Below are 18,555 nucleotides of genomic sequence, written 5' to 3'. Positions count from 1 at the left end.
TTTTCTTTTCTTGTTGAGTCTCTGCCGGGTTTTTGTATCAGGATGATGTTGGTCTCATAAAATGATTTGGGGAGGATTCCCTCTTTTTGGATTGTTTGGAATAATTTCAGAAGGAGTGGTAACAGCTCCTCTTTCTATGTCTGGTAGAATTCAGCTGTGAACCAATCTGGACCTGTGCTTTTTTTGGTTGGTAGGCTATTGATTGCTGCCTCAACTTCAGCCCTTGATATTGGTCTGTTCAGGGTTTTGACTTCTTCCTAGTTTAGGCTTGGGAGGATGCAAGTGTCCAGGAATTTACCCATTTCTTCCACGCTTATTGGTTTCTGTGCATAGAGTTGTTTGTAATAATCTCTGATGGTAGTTTGTGTTTCTGTGGAATCTATGATGATATCCCTTTTATCGTTTTTATTGCATCTATTTGATTCTTTTCCCCTTTCTTTTTTTATTAATCTGTCTAGTGGTCTATTTTGTTGATCTTTTCAAAAAACCAGCTCCTGGATTTACTGATTTTTTGAAGGGTTGTCTCTGTCTCCTTCAGTTCTGCTCTGATCTTACGTTATGTCTCATCTTCTGCTAGTTTTTGAGTTTTTTGATCTTGCTCCTCTAGCTTTTTCCATTTTGACGATAGGGTGTCGATTTGAGATCTTTCCTTGCTTCTCATGTGGGCATTTATTGCTATACATTTTCCTCTTGACACTGCTTTAAATGTGTCCCAGAGATTCTGGTACACTTTGTCTTCATTCTCGTTGCTTTTAAATAGCATCTTTATTTCTGTCTTCATTTCATTGTTTATCCAGTCAACATTCAAGAGCCAGTTGTTCAGTTTCTGAGTTAGTTTCTGAATTCTGAGTTCTAATTTGATTGCACTGTGGTCTGAGAGACTGTTATAATTTCTATTCTTTTGCATTTGCTGAGAAGTGATTTACTTCCAATTATGTGGTCAATTTTAGAGTAGGTGCGATGTGGTGGTGAGAAGAAAGTATATTCTGTGGATTTGGGATGGAGAGTTCCATAAATGTCTATTAGTCCAGGTCTGAGTTCAAGTCCTGAATATCCTTGTTAATTTTCTGTCTTGTTGATCTAACATTGACATGGGGTGTTAAAAGTCTCCCAGTATTATGTGGGAGTCAGTCTCTTTGTAGGTCATTAAGAACTTGCGGCTGGGTGCAGTGGCTCATGCCTGTAATCCCAGAACTTTGGGAGGCCAAGGTGGGCAGAACACTAGGTCAAGAGATCGAGACCATCCTGGCCAACATGGTGAAACCCCATCTCTACTAAAAATACAAAAAATTAGCAGGGCATGGTGACACGTGCCTATGGTCTCAGCTACTCAGGAGGCTAAGATGGAAGAATTGCTTGAACCCAGGAGGCAGAGGTTGCAGTGAGCCGAGATTGCGCCACTGCACTTCAGCCTGGAGACAGAGGAAGACTCTGTCTCAAAAAAAAAAAAAAAAAAAAAAACTTGCTTTATATATCTGGGTGCTCCTCTATTGGGTGCATATATATTTAGGATCGTTAGCTCATTTTGTTGCATTGATCCTTTTACCATTATGTAATGCCCTTTCTTTGTCTCTTTTGATCTTTGTTGGTTTAAAGTATGTTTTATCAGAGACTAGAATTGCAACTCCTGTATTTTTGTTTTGTTTTGTTTGCTATCCATTTGCTCAGTAAATCTTCCTCCATCCCTTTCTTTTGAGCCTATGTGTATCCTTGCATGTGAGATGGGTTTCCTAAACACAGCACACCGATGAGTTTTGACTTTGTATCCAATTTGCCAGTCTGTGTCTTTTGATTGGGTATTTAGCCCATTTACATTTAAGGTTAATATTATTATCTGTGAATTAGATCCTGCCATTTTGATGCAGGCTGGTTGTTTTGTCCATTAGTTAACGCAGTTTCTCCATTGTGTCGATGCTCTTTACCATTTGGCACGTGTTTGGAGTGGCTGGTACTGGTTGTTCCTATATTTAGTGCTTCTTTCAGGAGCTCTTGTAAAGCAGGCCTGGTGAGATTTCCTGGTGGTGATAAAATCTCTGAGTAATTGCTTGTTCATAAAGGATTTTATTTCTCCTTCACGTATAAAGCTTAGTTTGGCTGGATATGAAATTTTGGGTTGAAAGTTCTTTTCTTTAAGGATGTTGAATATTGGCCCCTACTCTCTTCTGGCTTTTAGGGTTTCTGCTGAGAGATCTGCTGTGAGTCTGATGGGCTTCCCTTTGTGGGCAACCTGACCTTTCTCTCTGGATGCCCTTAGCATTTTTTCCTTCATTTCAACCCCGGTGAATCTGATGATTATGTGCCTTAGGGTTGCTCTTCTTGAGGAATATCATTGTGGTGTTCTCTTTATTTCCTGGACTTGAATATTGGCCTGCCTTGCTAAGTTGGGAAAGTTTTCCTGGATGATATCCTGCAGAGTGTTTTCCAGCTTGGATTCATTCTCTCCATCACATTCAGGTACACCTATCAAACGTAGATTAGGTCTTCTCACATAATCCCATATTTCTTGGAGGCTTTGTTCATTTCTTTTTCTCTTTTTTCTCTAATCTTGCCTTCTTGGTTTATTTCATTGAGTTGATCTTTAATGTCTGATATCTTCTGCTTGGTCAATTCGGCTATTGAAACTTGTTTACACTTTGTGAAGCTCTCATGTTGTGTTTTCAGCTCCATCAGTTCATTTATGTTCCTCTCTAAGCTGTTTATTCTCATTAGCATTTCATCAAACCTTTTTTCAAGGTTCTTAGTTTCTTTGCATTGGGTTAGAACATGTTCTTTCAGCTCAGAGAAGTTTCTTACTATCCACCTTCTGAAGCCTGTTTCTGTCAATTCATCAGCCCAGCAAGGAGGTAGCCTAGTCACAGTCTGCCAGCAGAGGTGATGCTGAGCTGCTGTGGGCTTTGCCCAGCTGCTGTGTGAACTTCCTTGCAGTTTTCTTTATAGGGGTGTAGTTAGAACTGCCTCGATTATGGCAGACTGTCTCTGTAGTGGTAGACTGCTTCGGTAGTGGCGGACGCCCTTTCCCTCACAGAGCAGGACTGTCCCTGGTCCAGCTGTGCTTGCTGTGAAACGCTCAACCCAGAGTAAGATTGCTGGTCTTTGTGGGGGTGGGACCAGCTGAGCCAGATCACCTGGCTCCCTGTTTCAACTCCTTTTTTTCCAGTTGAATGGGCAACTCTGTCTCCCAGGTGTCCCAGTCACCAGTTGAACCAGAGCCCGGATTTGTGTGAGTTTTTGTGCGGAGACCTGCTGCGCCAGCTGAAACAGCTGCGTCAGCTGAAACAGCTGTGCTGGCTGAAACAGCTGTGCCAGAGACTTGTGGTGCTTTTTCGTCCAGGAATCTCCTGGTCTTTGGGCAGTAAAAATTTGTTTGGAAATGCAATGATCACTCACCCTCCACCCTCTGCGTTTTCACTGGGAACTGCAATCCGGAACTGTTCCTGTTCGGCCATCTTGGATCATCCTCTCAACCCTTTGAGTTTTTATTTGCTTGTGGTTTCTGACCTCTGGCAATTCCCCTTACACTCTTTAAAGCTTGGCCTTTAAATGGATATTTTTTATATTTTATCTAGAAACACATTCTACCTATGTATTTATTGCGGGAGTTTTCAGGTCATCTAAAACAACATATTGCCAAAACTCAAAGTTCAGACTGGGGATTTTTTAGTCACTTCTTTAAAATCCAACTTTCACACAGTAATATCTTTTCATTAATTAAAACAAAAGAACTGCACAGAAAATTATCAAAGAAAAGTTTATAGTCAGATTTCCAAGTATTATAGGTTTTCTCAAAACAGAAACATTGTAAGTTTTAGAAATCTAGAGTTGGAAGTCTCACTCCTTACTGGAGCAATGCACCAATAAAAACAGAGGGGCCTCATAATTATCCTGGTTTTACCATTAAATATATGACATTAAATGACTGATTTCATTACTTTCTATCTAAATTTCTCCAACTCTAAAACAGATAAATTGTAAATGATTCCTGTGTAAACCTACGTAATATGTGTAATATTTTAACATTTTCATTTGTTCAATACCATTTTGAACATTTCAAATAAAAAACCTCTATAATTGATGCACTAGGTGAGAGTTGAAATAAATCACTCCTAAGTACCCTTCCAGGTCTGAGATTCTACAGCTGCAAAAGAAAATGATACAAATGAAGCAAAATATAATTAGTGTAAATGTATGTATGGCTACTTTCTTTTTTTTTTTTGAGATGGAGTTTCGCTCTTTTTACTCAGGCTGGAGTGCAATGGCGTGATCTCGGCTCACTGCAACCTCCGCCTCCTGGGTTCAGGCAATTCTCCTGCCTCAGCCTCCTGAGTACCTCGGATTACAGGCATGTGCCACCATGCTCAGCTACTTTTTTGTATTTTTAGTAGAGACGAGGTTTTACCATGTTGACCAGGATGGTCTCGATCTCTTGACCTCGTGATCCACCCACCTCGGCCTCCCAAAGTGCTGGGATTACAGGCTTGAGCCACCGCGCCCGATCTATGAAGGCTACTTTCAACATAGTCTCTGGGGTGGTCCTGATCTACAGGAGAAGTCGCAGAGCTGTAACACTGTGGCATCAAGAAAGCTACTTTAATATTAAAAAAAAAAAAAAAAAAAGATATGTAAAGAAAATCAGAAAATCATTCAGTTATCAACCCTCATATTTTGAGCTGGCATCAATTTTGAGTGTTCCCATAGTTAAATATAAATATCATACTTTCATTTTTGGGCAAGTCGTGGTGGCTCACACCTGTAATCCCAGCACTTTGGGAAGCCAAGGTGGGCAGATCACCTGAGGCCAGGAGTTCAGGACCAGCCTGGCCAACATGGTGGAAACCTGTCTCTATGAAAAATACAAAAATTAGCCAGCTATAGTGGCCCACGCCTGTAATCCCAGGTACTGAGGAGGGTGAGGCAAGAGAATTGCTTGAACCTGAAAAGAAGAGGTTACACTGAGCCAGGACCACACCACTGCACTCCAGCCTCAGTGGCAGAGTGAGACTCCATCTCAAATAATAATAATAATAATAAAATAAAATAAAAATAAATATCGGCCAGGAGCAGTGGCTCACGCCTGTAATCCCAGCACTTTGGGAGGCCGAGGCGGGTAGATCACGAGGTCAAGAGATCGAGACCATCCTGATCAACAAGGTGAAACCCCGTCTCTACTAAAAATACAAAAACTTAGCTGGGCAAGGTGGCACGTGCCTGTGATCCCAGCTACTCAAGAGGCTGAGGCAGGAGAATTGCCTGAACCCAGGAGGCGGAGGTTGCAGTGAGCCGAAATCGCGCCATTGCACTCCAGCCAGGGTAACAAGAGTGAAACTCTGCCTCAATAAATAAATAAATAAATAAATAAATAAATAAATAAATATCACACTTTCATTCTTGATAAGCTTATTTCAAAGTGTTAATACATTTGTAGACATTTATAAGCTTTTTAAGGTATCATAAGGTTTATATTAATCTGACATGAGTCAGACCATACATACATAACATACCTGTAAACTGTTTATATTTTGAGCCCATTTCATTTTTTGTTTCTAAAGAGGCTGGTTGACCTAAAAAACACTGCAGCTTTTCCTGAAAAATCTGTGCTGGAGTCATATTTAGTGGTAGATTCTGACTCTTTTTCTTGGACCTGAAATGACATCACGTTAAGGGAAATGAATCCAAATTTTGAAGGAAAAAAAAAAAGATTTCACACATCAAGGACTAAACGTGAAAGTTCAAGAAACAATGGAATTCACTTTTTTATCTACCATACATTTAAAAAAGAAATATTCAAGGAAATGTTATGATAAGACCCTCCACGATTACAATCCTAACACACTCATCCATTCTTATTTCTAATTGCTACCCTAAATATAGGCTTCACTAACACATAAGTTGTGCTCAATAAATGGTTTTTGTTTTAAGACAGGGTCTCACTCTGTTGCCCAGGTTGAAGTGTAATGACAGGATCATGGCTCACTGTAGCCTTGACCTCCTGAGATCAAGTGATCTTCCCACCTGAGTCTCCCAAGTAGGTGGGACCTCAGGCATGAGTCATCACTGCTGAGTATTAATACATGATTTAACACAAATAAGTAAGCCACTGAGCAGTTCAATACAGTAATCACCAACTATATGTGGCTATTTAAATTTAAATTACCTAAAATTAAATTGAAAATTTAATTCTTTGGTCTCACTAGCTGCATTTCAATAGTTACTTGTGGTCAGTGGCTACCATACTGGACGACACATTTCTATTACTGAAGAAAGTTTCCATTGGACAATGCTGAAAAGGATTCTACATAATATGCAAATATCAGCAATAAGAGAAATATAAAATACATAGTTCAATTATACTGTATCTTAAAATTGCATAAAAATCCATACCTCATAAAATTGCTATCATGTTTACAGAACAGCTGGAAAGCCACACCAATTGAAACAGATGTCTTCCAGTCTCCAAGTTTATGTGTCAACCACACAGCCTCTGGAACCAGGCCACCAATAAACAGTAATTCAAGTGCATATTCAACTGTCCACACATTAGAGAGCTTCTGATCTCTAACAACACTGGCCACCTTAGAGTGTTGCAGAGGAATAAGTCGAAAGGACTGCTCTGTGAGTAAATTTTTAAAAATTGATTATTACAATCACATCCAAACTCACGCTTCCTTACATGGATATATTTATCTCTTCAATCAGTATTATCTACTAAACTCCACCAGGAAGATATGCATAAAATGGGTTAAAGTGATACTCAACATGCCCTAGAACACTTTTAACACTGAAGAATATGCCTCATTCTTGGGTCATGAAACAAATACCAGCATTATTTTAAAAATGAAACAGAAGAAAGAAAAAACAGAGAACGGAATAGAAAGTATTAGACACAAATAAAGTTAAATATTGTTTAATGAAACTTTTGCATCAGATAATATGTAAATAAATACAAAAAACATTTATATCTACTAGACTATTGGTTCACAGTGTACAATTTATTACCACAACATGGGTCACAACGTGGAATTTGTTACTGTTGGATGCTCAGTAATACATGTTTATTTCTCATACTAGATTATGAAATGTAGAAGACAGAAACTACATTTTATCTGATTTTGTGTTACCCACAGCGTTACACAATCAAAGACTAATTTGAGGTAACAGGCATATTAGTGTCAATTAGAAAGTAGAAAAGTGTGATTTTCCGTAATCCTGACAAATAAGATCACCATCTGGCCTGGGATTTAATACAAAAAGGTAATATCATTCCCTCTGGCCTTCTGTCCCTTTCCCTAATTAAAGTAACTTGATAAAGCAACTTGAAAATAGAATAAAAGAAATGTTATTAAAAAACATGTTGATGGGATTTTTACTCATTCTCTCAAAATTTTTTACTCATTCTCCCAAAAAGTGGTAAATAGCAATCATGAGCTTCTCTGTTCCTTGAAATGGTTAGTTTCTCACATGACTTACACAGGCTATGCCTACAGCAAGAATTAACATTTTTGCTCTCTGACAAACACATCTGGAAAACAAAAAAGTTTTCAACCACTTGGATGTACGATTCTGCATAAGCAAAGGAGCCAGGAGACTGGCTATATTTTTCCTATTTTTATTCACTATGAGCAAGGTACTATACAATTAAAATAACTTGAATAATTTAATTTTCTAAAAATTTTACTACTTTCACACAGTAAAAAAGTACGCCACTTTTTAAAATATCACACCAAATAAGCAACTCAAATCCCTAATACTGATTTCTGCTTTAAAAAATTCTGATTAGAAAAATAAACATGAAATGTATATGTATCCTGAGACATTCACAGAACATGAGTTTGAACACATTAATTCAAAATCCATGGTTCCATGACTGATTATATTTGCTGACCACTTGTTGCCATCTTTTTTAAGCTTCTAATTATATTGTAACTTTTACTACTCTAACCTAGGTGTGCCTTGTACATACATATCAGTTCATGTCTACTCTTGCTTTAAGCCCTCCAACAGCTTCCCATAATACTTAAAAATCAGATTTCTTAACACGGCTTACATCATCTGGCCCATTTACTGAATGCAACTCATACCACTCTCCCCTTCTTCCTCTAGTTTTCTTTTTTTTTTTTTTTTTTTTGAGACGGAGTTTCGCCCTTGTTACCCAGCCTGGAGTGCAATGGCGCGATCTCGGCTCACCGCAACCTCCGCCTCCTGGGTTCAGGCAATTCTCCTGCCTCAGCCTCCTGAGTAGCTGGGATTACAGGCACGTGCCACCATGCCCAGCTAATTTTTTGCACTTTTAGTAGAGACGGGGTTTCACCATGTTGACCAGGATGGTCTCGATCTCTCGACCTCGTGATCCACCCGCCTCGGCCTCCCAAAGTGCTGGGATTACAGGCTTGAGCCACCGCGCCCGGCCTTCCTCTAGTTTTCTTGTTTTTTGTTTGTTTGTTTGAGACAAGAGTCTTGCTCTGTCACCCAAGCTGGAGTGCACTCACTGCAATCTCTGCCACCTAGGCTCAAGTAATCCTCCTGCCTCAGCCTTCCAACTAACTGAGAATCTCAGGTACATGCCACCACCTAGGCTCAAGTAATCCTCCTGCCTCAGCCTTCCAACTAACTGAGAATCTCAGGTACATGCCACCATGCTGGGCTAATTTTTGTATTTCTTGTAGAGACAAAGTTTCACTGTTGCCCAGGCTGGTCTCAAACTCCTGGACTCAAGCGATCTGCCTGGCCTCCCAAAGTGCTGGGATTAAAGGCATGAGCCACCATGTCCTTTAGTCCTCCCACTTTAGCATACAGCCACACAGATCTTTCTCAAACACATCAAGCTTGTTCTTGCCCTGGGGCTTTTACACAAACTCAGGTTAGAATGCTCTGTGCCTTGATATATCTAACTCTTCCTTGTTATTAAGAGCTCAGATTAGGCCGGGCGTGGTGGCTCAAGCCTGTAATCCCAGCACTTTGGGAGGCCGAGGCAGGTGAATCACGAGGTCGAGAGATCGAGACCATCCTGGTCAACATGGTGAAACCCTGTCTCTACTAAAAATACAAAAAACTAGCTGGGCATGGTGGCGCGTGCCTGTAATCCCAGCTACTCAGGAGGCTGAGGCAGGAGAATTGCTTGAGCCCAGGAGGTAGAGGTTGCGGTGAGCCAAGATCGCGCCATTGCACTCCAGCCTGGGTAACGAGCGAAACTCCGTCTCAAAAGAGTTCAGATTAACTTTCACCTCCTCAGAGAGCTCCTTCTGAAAATTCCCAGTCTAAAACTGCATTGCTCTATTTTAATTCTCTCCATAACAATTATCACCATTTGATATATCTTGTTTATATATTTAATTTTCTGTTTCAACATATTAGATGTAAACCCCATAAAAGTACTTTATCATTTTGTTCACGGCAATTAGGATAAATCTTGTTTCATATATTGAAAAAACTACAAATGTTTTTGTATTATCAGTTTCAGGTGGTGCAAGCTAATATATCTGCAGCACCAAGAATACTGTGTAGCACACAGCAGGCACTTAATAAAAATAAACAAGTATCATAGAAATTTGTGTACCTGTTTATATCCACGAGAACAGGGCAGTTATCTTGCATAGGATTAGATGCACTTTGACCATACTAATGAAATTATTAAATTTAAAAAGTAAATGGTCCAAATAAAATCATAAATCATCCAAATAAAATTAAATACTAAATTAGCAAGCTCAATATTTGTTAAATTTCTACATTTTGATATAAATGAAGGTGGCAGCTCTTTCACTTTAAAAATTGGAACTGGCCAGGCGCGGTGGCTCAAGCCTGTAATCCCAGCACTTTGGGAGGTCGAGGCGGGCGGATCACAAGATCAAGAGATCAAGACCATCCTGGTCAACAAGGTGAAACCCCGTCTCTACTAAAACTACAAAAAAAAAAAAAATTAGCTGGGCATGGTGGCGCGTGCCTGTAATCCCAGCTACTCAGGAGGCTGAGGCAGGAGAATTGCCTGAACCCAGGAGGTGGAGGTTGCGGTGAGCCGAGATCGCGCCATTGCACTCCAGCCTGGGTAACAAGAGTGAAACTCCGTCTCAAAAAAAAAAAAAAAAAAAATTGAAACTGTAGCTGGGCATAGGGGTATACACCTATATTCCCTGCAATTTGGGAGGTTGAGGCAGTCAAGATCATTTGGCCGGACATAGTGGTGCACACCTGTAATCCCAGCAGGAAGGCCAAGACAAGTGAATCACCTGAGGTCAGGAGTTCAAGACCAGCCTAACATGGTGAAACCTCATCTCTACTAAACACAAAAAATTAGCCAGGCATGGTAGCACATGCCTACAATCTCAGCTACCTGGGTGGTTGAGGCAAGAGAATCACTGGAACCCAGAAGGTGGAGGTTATAGTGAGCCAAGATCACGCCATTGCACTCCAGCCTGGACAACTAGAGTGAAACTCTGTCTCCAAAAAAAAAAAAAAAAAAGATCGTTTGAGGCAAGGAATTCAAAACCAGCTGAGTAACACAGCAAGATCCCATCCCTAGAAAATTAATTAAAATTTAAAAATGCAAACTTTATAAAGATCAACTTGTCCATTTTGTGATTTTAAAAAATCCATATTCAATAAAAATAGATTTAAGCCATTATATTTCTCAGATTCTATTCATTCACAAATAGCTCCTATGTTTCAGGCACTATGCTAGAACAGAATCATTTCCTAATGGCCTCCGTATAATATGATTTTAAATATCATGTGCAATGCAAAAAAAGTTTAGAAAGGATTTGTTTACTATATTACCTGTTTTAATATGAAGTGGAGGAAGAACATTCACATGGTGAGGTGGCAAAATGCAAAGCTGCTGATTGGTGAAATAGGCAGCCATGAAACGAGCCATGGACTGGACAACTCTCACTGCTGCCTCAGGATGAACACCGTCCGTCATTCCACACTCAAAATGAGACTTCACAGCACCTAAGGAATACAGCAATAACCTAAGAAGATTGTGATCAACTACCAAAAGTATTAATATTTAAGTTCCCAAAATTATACAAAAAGAAAATTGAAAACTGTAATATGTTTTTTTCTGAGATGAGCACCTATGGCCTACACAAGCTGAGTTATAATAGGTACCATACTTCTTGAAGACAATAAAAAGAAAAACAATTACAGTTGACCCTTCACAGGATGAACTTCACAGGTCTGAACTGCACAAATCCACTTATATGTAGTTTTTTTTCATAAGTATACTAGAAAATGTTTTGGAGATTTGTGACAATTTGAAAAAACTTGTAGGCATACCATATAATCTAGAAATATATATACAGAAAAAAGGAAAAAGGTATGTCATGAATATAAAAAATATACATAATTATTTTATCATTAGTACTATAAAATATATATAAATTATAAAGTTAAAATTTATCAAAGTCAGCTGGGTACAGTAGCTCACATCTGTAATTCCAGAACTTTGGGAGGCCAAGGTAGGCAAATGTCTAGAGCTCAGGAGTTCCAGACCAGCCTGGGCAACATGGTGAAATCCTATCTCTACAAAAAAATTCAAAAAATACAAAAAAAATTAACTGGGCATGGTGGTGCGCACTGATAGTCCCAGCCACTTGGGGCGCTGAGGTAGGAGGATCACTTGAGACTGGGAGGTAAAGACAGGGAACTGAGATTGTGCCAGTATACTCCAGCCTAAGCAACAGAGCTAGATAGACCCTGACTCAAAAAAAAAATTACACAAACACTTATAGGCCACATATGGTACTGTTCACAGTTGAGAGAAATGTAAACACACACTAAGTATTAAATAACTGCATAAAATTCATTGTAGTTCCTACTGTACCACTATATTAATTTTGTATGTACCACTATATTAATTTTGTAGCTACTTCCTATTGATATTTTGAGGAGCTAAAGTGTTGCAAGTATTTTCTTAAAATGCTGTGTGATGATATTCACCTCTGCATGAGCAGTTCATCTCTCCAGTAAAGTACATAGGCCAGTAAAAAGCAATCTCACAACTCTTGGGTAGTTCTCACCACATTTAGTGCAATACCACAAACCTTGAATAACACCACAGGACCTACAGGAAGTACCACTAGAGATCCTGTTCTAAATAAGCAGGAAAAATTCATGACATTACAAGCAAAAGTTGAATTGCTTGAGACATACCATGGATTGAGGTCTGCAGCAACGGTTGTCCACCATTTCAGGTAAGTCATCTTGGAAACACATAACGTAAACTTGTAAACTTCTGGTATCAATAAATATACTACAGTACTGGAAATGTATTTTCCCTTACAATTTTTTCGTTTTTTGATATGGAGTTTCACTCATTGCCCAGGCTGGAGTGCAATGGCTCGATCTTAGCTCACCACAACGTCCACCTTCTGGGTTCAAGCAATTCTCCTGCCTCAGCCTCCTAAGTAGCTGGGATTACAGGCATGTGCCACCACACCTGGCTAATTTTGTATTTTTAGTAGAGACAGGGTTTCTCCATGTTGGTCAGGCTGGTCTCGAACTCTCAACCTCAGGTAATCTGCCCACCTCGGCCTCCCAAAGTGCTGGGATTACAGGCATGAGCCACCATGCCGGGCCTCTTACAATTTTCCGTCTGTGTGTGTGTGTGTGTGTGTGTGTGTGTGTGTGTGTTTGTGTGTTGCTGTAATACAATACCTGAGAACAATTTTCTTAATACAACTTTCCTTTCCCTAGCTTACTTTATTCTAAAAATATAGTACATAACATATACAACATCAAAATACGTGTTAATCAACTGTTTATGTTACCACCAAGGCTTCCAGTAAACAGTAGGCTATTCATGGTTAAGTTTTTAGGGAGTCAAGTTATACACAAATTTTTGACAGCTGGGGGTGTCAGTGCTCCTAACCTGGGATGTTCAAGGGTCAACTGTAGTTAGTAATTATGTGCACATACACCTAAGAACTATGCACAAGTTTTTGTTTGTTTGTTTGTTTTGGAACAGAGTCTCACTCTGTAGCCCAGGCTGGAATGTAGTGGCACAATCTCAGCTCACTGCAACCTCCACCTCCCAGTTCCCGGTTCAAGCAATTCTCCTGTCTTGGCCTCCTGAGTAACTGGGATTACCGCCACGTGCCACCATGCCCAACTAATTTTTGTATATTTAGTAGAGATGGGGTTTCACCATGTTGGTCAGGCTGGTCTTGAACTCCTGACCTGTGATTCACACACCTCAGCCTCCCAAATTGCTGGGATTACAGACATGAGCCACCACGCCCGGCCGTTAAATTTTATTTTTTTAAATGGAAATACCTACCCAAAACGACCCAGCCATGATGGCCTTGCAAGCTTAGAATTTCATTATTTATTTTTGTTTTTCCTTCCCTTTCCTTTTTTTTTTTTTTAAGATAAAGGGGCAGGGCTTACTGCAAAATAATCTAAAAAGAACTGAAATAGGGATTTTTTTTTTTTTTTTTTTTTTTTCTCTGAAACAGACTCTTGCTCTGTCATCCATGCCAGAGTGTGGCGGCTCAATCTCAGCTCACTGCAACCTCTGCCTCCAGGGTTTAGGCCACCTTCCAGGCTCAGCCTCCCAAGCAGCTGGGATTATAGGCACATGCCACCATGCCCAACTAATTTTTTTGTATTTTCTTGGTCAAGATGGGGTTTCGCCATGTTGGCCAGGCTGGTCTTGAACTCCTGAGCTCAAGTAATCAGCCCACCTCAACCTCCCAAAGTGCTGGGATTACAGGCGTGAGCCACCATGCCCGACCCAAGATTTTTTTTTTTTTTTTTTTTTTTTGAGACAGAGTCTCGATCTGTCACCCAGGTTGGAGTGCAGTGGCACAATCTCAGCTCACTGCAACCTCCGCCTCCCAGTTCAAGTGATTCTTCCGCCTCAGCCTCTCGAGTAGCTGGGACTACAAGCACACACCACTATGCCCAACTAATTTTTGTATTTTTAGTAGAAACAGGGTTTCACCATCTTGGTCAGGATGGTCTTGATCTCTTGACCTCGTGATCTGCCCAACTCGGCCTTCAAAACTGCTGGGATTACAGGGGTGAGCCACTACGCCCAGCCCCAACCCAAGATTCTTAATGCTTTTGTCTGTACCATTAGATATTCCTATTAGTAATAATAGCTCACTAGTATAAGATTTTGGGGGGAGGTAGCAGCAAAAACAAAGTTTGGGGTGGGCTAGGCACAGTGGCTCATGCCTGTAATCCCAGCACTGTGGGAGGTCAAGGTGGGAGATCACTTGAGTTAGTCCAGGAGTTTGATACCAGCCTGGGCAACATGGAGAAACCCATCTCTACAAAAAATGCAAAAATTAGCCAGATGTGGTAGCATGTGCCTATAGTCCCAGCTTCTCAGTAAGCTGAGGCAGGAGGATCACTTGAGCCTGGGGGGTTGAAGCTGCTGTGAGCTGTGATCATGCCACTGCACTCCAGCCTAGGTGACAGAGTGAGGTCCTGTCTCTCACACAAACATACATACATAGACACACACACACACACACACACACACACACACACACAAATGTATAGGGTGAAGGGAGATGGCTAGAGAACAGGTGGGCAGAAGAGTCACATCAAAATCTCTGGCATAACTCTGATATGCACTAGCAGGAGCAAAGGACATGCATCATTTCCACTTGAGAATCAAAACTCAGTAATAATATAACCTGGCATTCACAAATTTGAAAATAAGTTAATTCAAAATTACTAAATACTGTATAGACAAATATGAGGATTAGTTGTTATGAAGTGTATGGCCCCAACAACAGAAAGGTAACTTTCTTTTCCAGAAGTGAACTGGCATATATTCATGAGAAACTAAGTTTTACATGCATATGGATTTCTGTCCTGTTCATTTTATGTCCCAGCACCTAGGACTTCTCCTCTCATATAGTAGGCACTCAAAGGAATATTGATAATAAATATTGTTAATTAATGTTAGCTGGTTTCTTTTTTAAATAAAAGGAATTGAGAAAATTTTGTTAGCCTTCAAGCAGTAGTCTTCATTTGGTCACTGTAATATTTGGGGAAAAAATCATACTATTTCTTCACATTCAAGTTAAAGATACATGTGTAAGAATTTTTTTCTCCTGGGTAAAACTTACTGTAGGAATTACAAAGGTATCTTAATCATTTAAAACTCAGGAATCAGCCTCTTAAATACCAGTGACCTGATGATAAAAGTTATTGTCACAAAATAAATCTGTATCAATTCAAAAGTTAAAAAAATTTTGGAAGTATAACTCTTGACCGGGTGCAGTGGCTCACACCTGTAACTCCAGACCTTTGGGAGGCCAAGGCAGGTGGATCACCTGAGGTCAGGAGTTCCAGACCAGCCTGGCCAACATGAAACTCTGTCTCTACTAAAAATACAAAAAATTAGCTGGGCATGGTGGTGCACACTTGTAATCCCAGCTACTAGTGAGGCTGAGGCAGGAGAATCACTTGAACCCAAGAGGTGGAGGTTGCAATGAGCCAAGATTGCACCATTGCACCCAGGCTAGGTGACAAATCGAGATTTCATTTGAAAAAAAAAAATTGAAAGAAAAAGAACATAGGCTCCCCCTTCCCCCAGCTCCAGCCGGCGCAGGCAGCGGCGGCAGTAGGCGAGCCGCGGCCCTGCGAGACTATGAAGGTGAAGAAGGGCGGCGGTCGGCCGGTGCAGCGGCAGAGCCCGCTCCAGGGCCCTTGGGCACGAGCGTGGCCCCCATACCAGAGCTACAGGCGGAATCCAAATCTGGGTCCGAGTCGGAGCCGGACGCAGACCCAGGGCCCATGCTGGGGCCGCTGCAGAGGAAGCAGCCAATCAGGCCAGAGGACTTGCTGGGGCTGCAGCGGATCACGGGTGACTACCTCTGCTCTGAGGAGTATAACTACAAGATCGACTTCATCAGGTTTAAGATTAGGGATATGGACTCAGGCACTGTCCTCTTTGAAATCAAGAAGGCCCCAGCTTCAGAGCGGTTGCCCATCAGCCGGCGGGACCTAGACCACAATGCTGGGCGCTTTGTCCGCTACCAGTTCACACCTGCTTTCCTCCCTCTGAGGCAGGTGGGAGCCAAGCCTGTCAACAACTTCCTAATGATCGAGAGGCACTATTTTCGCAACCAGCTACTCAAAAGCTTTGACTTCCACTTTGGCTTCTGCATCCCCAGCAACAAGAACACCTGCGAGCACATCTACGACTTTCCCACTCTCTCCGAGGAGCTGATCAGCGAGATGATCCGCCACCCGTATGAAACCCAGTCTGACAGCTTCTACTTCGTGGATGACCGGCTGGTGATGCACAACAAAGCAGACTATTCCTACAGCGGGGCACCCTGACCCCACGGCTGGACCCACCCCTGGACACTCCGGCTCTGGGCCCCGAGCTGTGACCTCCCCAACGCTCACCCCTCAACCCCAAGTCCTCTGCTTGGGAAATGCCCCAGGAGACCTGGACCCTGAGTCAAGTGTTGGGAGGAAGGGTATCTGGTGTCCCAGTCAAGCCCGTGAAGCCCATGGGGCCTGCTGCGTGGGGTGGGGTCATAGGGAGGCTGTTTACCTCCACGTCTAGGAAGGCCTGTGAGAGGAGCAATCAGGGCTTCCAGACAGCTTAGCTCAGCCCTCCTTGGACCCAGTTTCAGAATAGTGTTCCCCTATCAAGGCTGTGACTAGGTCAGGCAGGGATCCATGCCCTGTCCCTCGCTCACTACCTTCAGGCCATTCAGAGTTGTACTTTAGAAAGATCACGGTGGGCTCCAGCTGCCAAGCCACCCAAGGGAGTCTGGGCCCTAGGCCCAGCCCCATCCCTCCCAGGAGGGGCCAGAACACTGCCTGAGGTGTGGGCGGGACTGGCTAAGATTGCAGCCCTTGGTAGGAGCTGAACCAGCTGTATATAGTTTTCAATAAACTTTCTACTTTCCTGTTAAAAAAAAAAAGAACATAATTCTGTATATGGTGCAGTGATAATGTTAATAATAGAAACCCAGCCAGGCGTGGTGGCTCATGCCTATAATCCCAGCACTTTGGGAGGCCAAGGTGGGCAGATCACCTGAGGTCAGGCATTTGATACCAGCTGACCCCATCAACAATCAACCATAGGTTTTATCACAAATCAAAGGAAGGACAGAAGGAGACTTACCTATAGATCACTGAAAAGATTCTTAGTGTTACCAATTCCAAGGTTAAGAATAATTTTAGTCAAGCCTGTAATCCCAGCACTTTGGGAGGCCGAGGTGGGTGGATCACGAGGTCAAGAGATCGAGACTGGCCGGGCGCGGCGGCTCAAGCCTGTAATCCCAGCACTTTGGGAGGCCGAGGCGGGTGGATCACGAGGTCAAGAGATCGAGACCATCCTGGTCAACATGGTGAAACACCCGTCTCTACTAAAAATACAACAAATTAGCTGGGCATGGTGGCTCGTGCCTGTAATCCCAGCTACTCAGGAGGCTGAGGCAGGAGAATGGCCTGAACCCAGGAGGCGGAGGCTGCGGTGAGCCGAGATCGTGCCATTGCACTCCAGCCTGGGTAACAAGAGCGAAACTCCGTCTCAAAAAAAAAAAAAAAATTAGTCAGGCGTGGCTAGGCACAGTGGCTCACGCCTGTAATCCCAGCACTTCGGGAGGTTGAGATGGGCAGATCACAAGGTTTCAAGACCAGCCTGACCAACAAGGTGAAACTCCTTCTCTACCAAAAATACAAAAATTAGCCAGGCTTAGTGGCGCATACCTGTAATCCCAGCTACTCAGGAGGCTCAGGCAAGAGAATCACTTAAACCCAGGAGGTAGAGGTCGCAGTGAGCCAAGATCGCGCCACTGCACTCTAACCTGAGCAACAGAAGGAAACTCCATCTCAAAAAAAAAAAATTATTAGCCAGGTGTGAAGCACATGCCTGTGGTCCCAGCTACCTCATTTCCCAACAGCTTCATTTCTCGAATTTATCTTAAAGAAATTATTGGTGGCCGAGCGCAGTGGCTCACGCCTGTAATCCCAGCACTTTGGGAGGCTGAGGCAGGTGGATCACAAGGTCAGGAGATCAAGACCATCCTGGCTAACATGATGAAACCCCGTTTCTACTAAAAATACAAAAAAATTAGCCAGGCGTGGTGGCAGGCACCTGTAGTCCCAGCTACTCAGGAGGCTGAAACAGAAGAATTGCTTGGACCCGGGAGGCGGAGGCTGCAGCCAGCCAAGATTGCGCCATTGCACTCCAGCCTGGGCAACAGAGTGAGACTTCGTCTCAAAAAAAAAAAGAAATTATTAGTAATGCTCACAAATATTTAGCTACACTGCAGCATCATTTAAAATAGTAAACACATGGCAACAACCAAAATTTACAATAATGGGGAAGAGTCTCAATAGATTTTTTTTTAAGTTTACTGGCAATGGAAAATATTCATCATAATATTAAATTTAAAGAGATTATCCAGCTGTGGTAATATACATATATACATGTGTCAAAAGGCCTTAGACAAAAAAAAAAAAAAACCTAAACTTGTAAGTGATTTTGTTTCCTCTCTCCTTTTCCATATTTTATTTTTTTTGAAATGGAGTCCAGCCCAGGATAGAGTGCAATGGCACAATCTCAGCTCACTGCAACCTCCA

The 18,555-nt window shown here is 41.9% G+C and overlaps 2 protein-coding genes across 14 annotated transcripts in view; one reads left to right on the top strand and one right to left on the bottom strand.

The window, feature by feature from the left end:
• CPLANE1 (ciliogenesis and planar polarity effector complex subunit 1) overlaps positions 1 to 18,555 on the bottom strand; it is a 152,935-nt gene that overhangs the window by 107,588 nt on the left and 26,792 nt on the right. For all 13 annotated transcript variants that reach the window (XR_012513883.1, XR_012513891.1, XM_074386588.1 and 10 more), the window contains 3 exons: positions 10,765 to 10,938; positions 6,379 to 6,607; positions 5,499 to 5,638 (listed from right to left, as the gene is read on the bottom strand). Coding sequence is in view for 11 of the 13 variants with exons in the window: in XM_074386588.1 (XP_074242689.1) it covers positions 5,499 to 5,638; positions 6,379 to 6,607; positions 10,765 to 10,938 (543 nt within the window). In the remaining 2 variants the exon portion in view is untranslated. The remainder of the gene's footprint in view (positions 1 to 5,498; positions 5,639 to 6,378; positions 6,608 to 10,764; positions 10,939 to 18,555) is intronic.
• Positions 15,599 to 16,355, top strand: LOC101038736 (protein unc-119 homolog A-like). Its single transcript, XM_074386604.1, is given in 2 exon segments — positions 15,599 to 15,620; positions 15,623 to 16,355. Coding segments are annotated over 2 exon segments (693 nt in total). The 3' UTR covers positions 16,294 to 16,355.

This window comes from Saimiri boliviensis, chromosome 1, assembly GCF_048565385.1.
Source record: "Saimiri boliviensis isolate mSaiBol1 chromosome 1, mSaiBol1.pri, whole genome shotgun sequence".
NCBI classification, from domain to species: Eukaryota; Metazoa; Chordata; class Mammalia; order Primates; family Cebidae; genus Saimiri; species Saimiri boliviensis.
This window is presented reverse-complemented; position numbering and strand designations above follow the sequence as displayed.